General features: G+C 36.3%; 1 protein-coding gene across 1 annotated transcript; it reads left to right on the top strand.

Annotated features, from left to right (window-relative positions):
* ccr9b (chemokine (C-C motif) receptor 9b) lies at positions 1-3,394 on the top strand. The gene is made up of 3 exons (XM_056738407.1): positions 1-107; positions 485-504; positions 2,076-3,394. The coding sequence occupies exons 1-3, from the start codon at positions 83-85 to the stop codon at positions 3,108-3,110; spliced, it is 1,080 nt and encodes a 359-aa protein (XP_056594385.1). The 5' UTR covers positions 1-82; the 3' UTR covers positions 3,111-3,394.
* Positions 3,395-8,900: the final 5,506 nt, after the last annotated feature.

Below are 8,900 nucleotides of genomic sequence, written 5' to 3'. Positions count from 1 at the left end.
ATAAACAGGCGGAGACACTGCTGGAGGAGATTGCTTATGACTGAATGCCTGAAGACATTTAAAGACGCCTGAAAAACAGAAAATGGAACAGTACATAACATACGACTGTAAGTACATGTAAAACTGGCCTTTTGATTACTTGAGTAACATGCAATTAATCTGCCTAAAATCAGTTTTTATAGTAAACACAAAGTTAAATGACAGTGTTTGAAGCGTAAATATATGAAAAGTATTTTTATTTACTCTTAGCTTGGTGACATGATGATTTTTGGCATCATTTAGGTACATAGCGTTTATAGAATCTGTGTTTACGTGAGTGATTTGTGGTTACCCACAACAACAGTATATAAACTGTAATTGTGTAATACATTATATCAAGAAATATTGTAGCTTATGAACTATTTTACTAGTGTTATTTTCTTGTCTATTCATATATTTTGTATTGATCACACTTTGTGCCTCTTATTACATGACATGGGAACAGATAACAGCACAAATGAAATGGTGAGTTTTAAGCATTTTGTTTAGATGTCTTATATGCAGTATTTTATATACGATATACTACAATAAATCTTATATAATGGTAAGGTGTTTTTTTTGTTTTGTTTCATTGTTATGATTTTACAATAATGAAACTTTAAAATGTTTTTTTTAATGACACTAGTGCGTTCTGAGATGACAAACATAACTGTTAGTTGAATTCTGTTCATCTCGAAATCCAAAATCTTTTCATTGGTTAGTCTCTGTTCCTGTTTGTGATGCTTGCATGTGTTGCCTGTAGTTGTCTTCTCAACATTTTCAAGTGAACCTTAATATACTATCTGATCCCCCATTTGGATTCAGATTAACATCATGCAAAATTTTTTTTCTTTTACCACATCACGCCGTGTTTAAGTAACACAATGAAAAAGATTTTCCGCTGCATGCGTCACGTATGCTTTATCTTCCATCTGCATGTATGTCAATACGGAACGCTGTCTTGCATTCGGCGTGCTCCCGAGGGGCTCTGTTCATGTCGACCCCACGGGTGGGTGATGCTGTGTTTGCACTCTTCAGAAAAAGTTGAAAGAGGATGTGGATGCGGTGTACTGGTGTGGTTTCTCCACAAGAGACACCTGCACCTGAGCTCAGTTATGGAACGCGTTTAGTAAATTTAGATTGGTGGAGATCGCTGGGGTGTGATGTCATACAGATTCACACATACTGATCCTCTGAATTACCAGAATGGTGAGAGACAGTTGTGCTCGACAGGTTCTAAACCGCTGCAGACAGGAAGAGGCTGTGAGATCAATTCTGACACAAATGTGGGAAAACAAACTTATTATCACATAATTTCAGAAGCCTATGTCCATAAAAAAATGTATGACTGACATTGTGAAAGTTATATTGTGGAGTAGTTCCTTAAAAATCAGTTGTCTCTTGTTTACCCTCGTGATGTTCCAAACAGCATGACTTTCTTTATTTTGTGGAACACATGGCAATGACCATAAAAGCACCACAAATGTAGTCTATGCTAGATGGACTAAATTTTGTTTATGGACTACAAATTTGCAATAAAGACAGATGCTGAAATGTATAACTTTTTTGGAAAAATAAACAAAAATCTAGTACGCTGTAAAAACTGTCATTTTATTCAACAGAAATTTAAAAAAAAATACGGTAACAGACTGTTAATTTACATGTTAGGTTTAAAAATAACATCAACATTTTTATTGTTTTTTCTTTCGCCTCCGCTGCTTGAATATTTGAATGTTTTTACTGCCATAAAAATTTTTTTTTACTAGTATTTTACTGGTGAGTTTCTTATTCCGATTTGCAACCATAAGTTTATAATAAAGATGTTTAATATGTCGGAAAATCTAATTTTGACGTAATTAACTTAAAAACACGTTACAATTAGTACATGAAGTAACCTTTAATTTATGTTTCAAACAAAGATCGTGATAGAGAGGCAAACGTTACTTGCAGCTTGCAGCTTTACCTTCACTAATATGCATTCAATTATGATGCTTTTGTACATGTGAGATGTCAGGTCAGGAAACTGCTTTCTTTATAAATCTGTTCTTCTGTTTCAGATTTCGGACACAACTGACTATGAAACTGATCCAAGCGGATTATGTGTCAAAGAACTGGTGCGACAGTTTAGCAAGTCCTTCGAGCCGCCTCTTTACTGGATCATCTTCGTCGTGGGCGCTCTGGGGAACCTGCTGGTCGTCTGCATCTTCACAACTGTGCGAAACCGCCTCAAGACCATGACCGATGTCTACCTTCTGAACCTGGCAGTGGCAGATCTTCTCTTCCTTGGCACATTGCCCTTCTGGGCTACGAATGCTTCCCAGGGCTGGGTGTTTAGTGATGTCATCTGCAAGGGAGTTTCTGCGGTCTATAAGATCAACTTTTTCGCCAGCATGCTTTTACTCACCTGTATTAGCGTGGACCGCTACATCGCCATAGTTCACGTAACAGAAGCTCACAATTACAAAAACAAACGCATGTTTTTCAGTAAGATAACCTGCGTTTTTGTGTGGTTTTCCTCTTGCCTCTTAGCCGTACCGGAATTTCTCTTTGCGAAAGTGAAAACCGCAACAATGCAGTGTGTGTTGGTGTACTCGATTTCAGACGATAACCGTACCAAAGTCCAGGTGTTATCGCTACAGATCTGCGTCGGGTTCCTGTTACCCCTGCTGGTCATAGTGATATGCTACTCAGTTATTATTCGTAAACTGATGCAGGCTCGAAACTTTGAAAAGCACAAGGCTCTTAAGGTCATCTTTGCGGTCGTGGCGGCATTTGTTCTGTCCCAGTTGCCATTTAATGGGTATCTGATCCTAGAGGCGGTTCAGGCTAACAACGCCTCAATAACAGAGTGTGACATCTCGATAAGGTTAGATATGGCTGGGCAAATCGTCAAATGTCTGGCATACACACACTGTTGTCTGAATCCCATTTTGTATGTCTTTGTTGGAGTTCGCTTCCGCAGGGATCTCTTGAATCTTCTTCAGCGTTTCTCCTCCTGCCTGGGACTCCTCGAAAACAACAAAATGCAGCAAGTTCCCAAGAGGCCCTCTGTTATGTCAGACACTGACACAACACCAGTTTTTTCTTTATAAACCAGCCCACTATATTGTACTATATTACTATAAAATCTGATGTTTTCTAATTGTCCTAATAACAGTTTTAAATCATAAACTTTTTTGAACACTCTGCTGAACTTTGCTAAAGTTTTTATAAAGTTTATTAAGGTTGTTTGTTAAAATTGTGTATATTCAGGTCCAATATTTTGAGAAGTGTGTTTTGTAGCCTTTATAAGTTTTTTGTGCCTTTTGTCTACCAGAAACATTGTAAGGAAACTGTAAATATGTATTAAGCCAATGTAGCATATAGTGTGTGATATTAACGTTTATATTTTGAAATAAAGAGGTAAGGAAAATATGTGTTTCCTTTTTTTGTTCATTTTATAAACACTGAATAACTACAAAACATAGTAAACATTAGAAAAGCTTCATGTGTTTAGCACAGTCAAGTTTTTTTAAAGGGATAGTTCAGCCAAAATAAAGATTCTGTCATCAAGTATTTGCCCAAATGTCATTCCAAACATTTATGACTTTCTCCTGCAGGACACAATAGAAGATTTTTGTTAAAGAACTCTGGCAACACAACCCCATTGACTTCCATTGTATAGACACAAAACCACTTAGACATTTCTCAAAATATCTTCTCTTGTGTCCTACAGACACAAGAGTCATACACCTGTTTTGAACGACATGAGGGTAAATGATGAACTGTCCCTTTAATTCATTTAGTTTTAAGGGGAAATACACTTGGCACATGAGTTAGTAACAGGGTACTGACATTGGTTCATTTACGCCTATGTAGACACAGAGGGTGCACCACAAGACACAAACCACAAGTGAATCTCTAGAAGTGAATGACATGAATAAAGCATTCAGACGGACTCCTCTTCAGTTCTGAAACTAAGATTAGGACGCACATGTAGGTGAGTCATGTTAAGAAAATAATAGGAAAAAACACGAGCGGCCATACATACATTGAACTCCATGTTTGCCATATTCGGAAACATATGTGAGCCACGGATTAAATGTGAGTTTATTCTTCATTGTGTAAGAAAGTAAAATGGGCTCTCTCTACAGTTTTAGCGCCGACAAGCTCTCGCTCTCCAGTATCTGGACGAGGATGAGTACAATATTAAAGCGGTTCCAGATAAACAATGACGCTCAAAACTGCTCCGTTACACAGCTAATAATAGAACAAAAACAACAACATATCTTGGTTCTAACTAACAGAAAAAACATACTGATCCTAGTCAAAGTTACCTCCTCTGGGGTGATTTTAAGACCATCTTTCTCTCCAACGACTCTCTGCTGGAAAGTATCTCCATAGATGAGTATCTCTGCTAAGGTCTTAGTACCGCGGGTCCTAACGCGTCTCTGCTGGAAAGACTTTATAATATTAACACAAGTCCTAGCTCCTGCCTGACTTTTATCCTTTTTTTGTACTTATTTATTTTAGGTAATAAATTAGACATCGCTCTTTCTACACTCTTTCAAAAGCCTGCATGATCTCTTCCACATGTCAACATAAAATAGACATCTTTTTGTACTATGGTGGCCACCGTCGTGTTTGGACTGAGCTAATCGTTGCAAATCTATAATACAACGCCAGTGGCCGCAGCAAATCAAAAACTGCACCTTTAAAGCAATAGTTCACCACTAAATGTTTTGGATTAATTATTCCTTTAATAAGAGGACTATAATCAAACCAATGTCAAGAAACCCCACTGGAAAACATGATGATTTTAGATTGGATTTATATAAATCTAACTGACAATGTCAAAAAATGTATCTAATAGAAAAATCGTTCTATATATTTCCTATAACTATGAGCGCTTTTTCCCAATTTAATCATGGTATATTTGCTTAAAACAAACCCTCAGGGCTTTGAATGCTTTAAAGCACTGACAGAAAGCCACATGGTGTTTTTAGATGTATAACGTATTTTCTGTGGTGCAAGAAAACTTCATAAATGCGGCTTCTCGTCTCACTCAACAGTGTTTTCGATATGACTGTTGCTATCTCTTGTGTGAATCGAACACTGTGTAATGAGAGAGGTCTGGTTAGGTTAAGGGAACGCAAAAGTGACACAGCGGTTTCACAGGGCATTGGGTACCAATGAGACCCTGCATGCAAAATCAACAGCCAATCAGCTGCCACAGCTATAGTATAGTGCAGCATTACAATGCAAATGAAGAACATGCTTTATCAACACTGACAATTCACAAACCAACCAAACGCACGTGCACTATGCACTGCAAATATTTATACATCATTTCATACACATTTGACATTTTTCTTCCTACAACAGGAAATTTCGTTTTCTTAACACTGTGAAAATTTCATTGCATTATTAACAAAATATCAAATCAAGTGGCGTCTATAAACCAATGATGTTTTCTAACTTTATTTTTCTTAACAATTTCTGTAATGCTCTGTTCCCTTGTTTTCTTGACAGGTAGATTTCATAACTTTCAAATAGAAAGATGTAAAAAGTTTATTGTGGTATGATGCAGAGCTTCACAGTATATTTTTTGCACTGTTGTGTTTTAAATGTGAGCTTAAAAATATTTGTTCAAAAATCCCCTGCAATGATGTTTATACAATTTTACAGCCGTATAACGTGCTTACATTTAATTCATGTAAGCAGTATTAAACTGTATAACATATTGCATTTAATAAATCTAAAGCAGGTAAAAATGTTAAGATGTAACATTAACAATCATAATGTATCCTATTTCATTTCTCATTTATTTTCTACAGTGAATATGCAACAAGATTACAGTTAAAATTTTTAAAATTCATGCAATTTTCAAGAAAATGTGGTTTCATGTTTTGCTCTAATGTGTTACTTACTTTTTCCAAAACAAATAACAGACAACAATGATGTTATTGAGGTTTAGAGAGTTTAGAGAGAGGCTGTACCTACAGGCTTCAGGTGAGACCACAGCATCTCCTGTAAGATTTATTCATCTAGTCTCTCTCTCTTTCTCTCACCCGCTCACACTTCATTCTCTCACCGTGGCTGCTTCACTTTCTTCTCACGACAGGAAGCTGTCAATCATGTCAACAACATTCCGTATGCATGCTAATGCTATGCCTGTGCCGCTGTGCTAACGCTACTCTGAAAACTGTAGGGACAACATGTAGTGAATGATTGAAATATGTGAACTCTTTTCTTTTTAGGCCATCTGTTCTCAAGCGAACCATCACGTACTTTTCAACCAAGAAAGTTATGAAGTGTTGGTAAAATACAATAGTTTATAAAGTAAGTATCATCAGGATGAGCAAAAGTGTAAAAGTGAGAATGCTCTTCATAGTTCTTATAAAGGTGAACTGTCATTTAAATACACACAATGTGAGAAATAATGTGAGTCATAGTTTTGAATAGTTTAAGTTTAGCAATGACTACAAAATAAGACTCAAAACTTTCAAGTTGAATAAAAACACCATAAGTTTGTTTAAAATGTGAATGTGTATTTGTTCAACATTATTGATTTACCTATTGAAGACAAATATGTTTAACAGAATAAAATAAGATCATTTATAAATTCATTGATATATAAACTATTGTACAAATTGTTCCCACCAGCCAACAACTGATTTCTTTTTAAATGAGAAGAGATGAGAACTCATGACGCACTTTGCATGTTCTCATGTTCAGTTGGAGCCACAGAAGTCCTTCATGTGGTGCATTTTAACTGTGCCTCTCGTGCTTCGAGACATGCACTAGAAGGGCACATGCAGCATCAGGCCTCTTCTGCTGGTTTTATGTACAGTGTGTAGTAAATAGGTGGTTGTGAAACTGGAAGACACCTCGGTTGTGACTCTTGGTCTCAGATTGCCTTCTTTAAAATCAGGCCTACAGTTACAAGAAACGTTTGTTTGACAGTACTCAGATTTTTGCATTGATTACCGACCAGATGTTGTCTTGTCTTCATTTCAAGTCAAATATACAAACCTAGAAACAGTTGTACTTAGATTGCTTTTATTGAAGACGTTGAGCAATCAGTTAAATTGCATGCTGGAAAAAAGAATGCAGTAATCTTCTTTTAGCAGCAATAACCGTCACCAGCATTTCCTGTAACTGCTTTTAAGAGTTATTTTTTAGGTTGCAATGTTGAAGATTAATTTAGTGTCGTTCCTCCCTACAACCCTACAACCCTATTTCAGTTCATCGCTATGTTGCATGTTCGTTACACAGCACTCTTCACGCCATGCAACAGCATCACAGGTTCAGGACGGAAACACAAGTCTTCTTTTTAGGCGTTTCTTTGTTGATTTACTTCTGGGTTGTTGTATTGTCGCATTATTCTGCCCCTCTGATGCTAGGGGTCAGAGTCTGCTGCCTTGACATTATTCTCTAAAAGTCAGATTCAGAACATTTTTCTAGAGAAGCATTGTGGGACATCCATTGGGTGTAACGCAAACTTCAAATGTACAGTGTTTTTAGACAGCAGTGTTTTTCTTTGTTGTGTAATGTCAGTGCTGAACCAATACAAACTTTATCCAAATGTGACCCTGGACAACAAAACCAGTCTTATGGGTCAATTTTTCGAAATTGAGACTTTTACATAATCTGAAAGATGAATGAATAAGCTTTATATTGATGTATGAGTTGTTAGAATAAGACAATATTTGGCTGAAATTCAACCGTTTAAAACTCAGGAGTCTAAAACTCAGAAATCTGAGAGTGCAAAAAAGCTAAATATTGAGAAAATTGCCTTTGAAGTTTTTTAATCAGGGGCACAGTAGCAGGCCACCCACTCATAAAAATAAGTTTTCATATAAAAAATGTTACAGTGCTACTTAAGACTGGTTTTGTGATCCAGGGTCACAAATATTCTGAACATTTCCTTTTGATTATCTTTAGTGTCTATTATCATTTCAGTTGAATGGTTTTAGGAATTAAATATTCATGTAAAATGAGTTAATACATTACTGTTCATTTCAAAGGTTTATTTATCATTTGAAATGTCAGTTATTTATAAAACACCTGAACAAAACAATACTTTTACAACCACATAATACTGAAAAGATGCTCGTGCAATTTAATTGTTTTCTCCGATAGATGGCGACTCCTGCACTACATAATGAAACATTAGGCTTCGTACGTTTATTGACCGAAACAATAGCGCCACCCTGCGGTACAAAAAGTATTTAGGTTGGTTTTGTATTTGTTTCTGATTTATAAAGACAATTCAACAGTCGGGTGTGTAATGGTTAACGTGGCTTTAGTTTTTACGTCCTTAACATATTTCTTTCTGCCCAGAGCAGCGCGAGATCGCATTTCAAAAGTGGAGCAGCACCTGTGTCTCACAACATCCCATTCATTACACTTCTCCCCTGAGTATGTGTGTGGGCATGCACCATTGTTTATGTGTGGGATTTCTATTGTCTCATTTTGTATGTGTCTGTGGTTTAAATGAACAGTTCATCCTAAAATAAAAATTCTACTTTCATTTATTCACACTATCTATCAAGACAATATTCAATATTTTTTTCTCATTATTATTATTATCACGCTGCTGTTTTCTATTGCCTACAACAAAAAGCACAGTGACCGGGGATGTGAAGAAAAACAAATTGTAGGTCCTATCATAAATGAAAGTAGGTAGTCCTATACAGGTATTCAAGAAAGTATCAAATTAGGCTGTAAAGTTTAGTGTTAAGTTACCACAAGATCTAAATGTTAACTTTAAGGTTTGGTTTCATAGACAAGGCTTAGCCTATAAGCCAGGACTTAATTTAGGCTATTTAAGTCACTTTTATTCAAATGCCTTAGAAAAAACATTGGTGTGCTTGAGACAAAACGATGGCTCGGGGATA

The sequence above is a fragment of the Triplophysa dalaica genome, chromosome 23, assembly GCF_015846415.1.
Source record: "Triplophysa dalaica isolate WHDGS20190420 chromosome 23, ASM1584641v1, whole genome shotgun sequence".
NCBI classification, from domain to species: domain Eukaryota; kingdom Metazoa; phylum Chordata; class Actinopteri; order Cypriniformes; family Nemacheilidae; genus Triplophysa; species Triplophysa dalaica.
Note: the sequence above shows the minus strand (reverse complement) of the source record. Positions and strands in the feature narration are given on the sequence as shown.

Bases quoted from the DNA above. Each gene is read 5' to 3' on its own strand.
- ccr9b (XM_056738407.1), top strand. From the start codon at position 83: ATGGAACAGTACATAACATACGACT. The intron at 108-484 runs GTAAGTACATGT...ACATGGGAACAG, and splicing joins ACAGTACATAACATACGACT to ATAACAGCACAAATGAAATG. The intron at 505-2,075 runs GTGAGTTTTAAG...CTTCTGTTTCAG, and splicing joins ATAACAGCACAAATGAAATG to ATTTCGGACACAACTGACTA.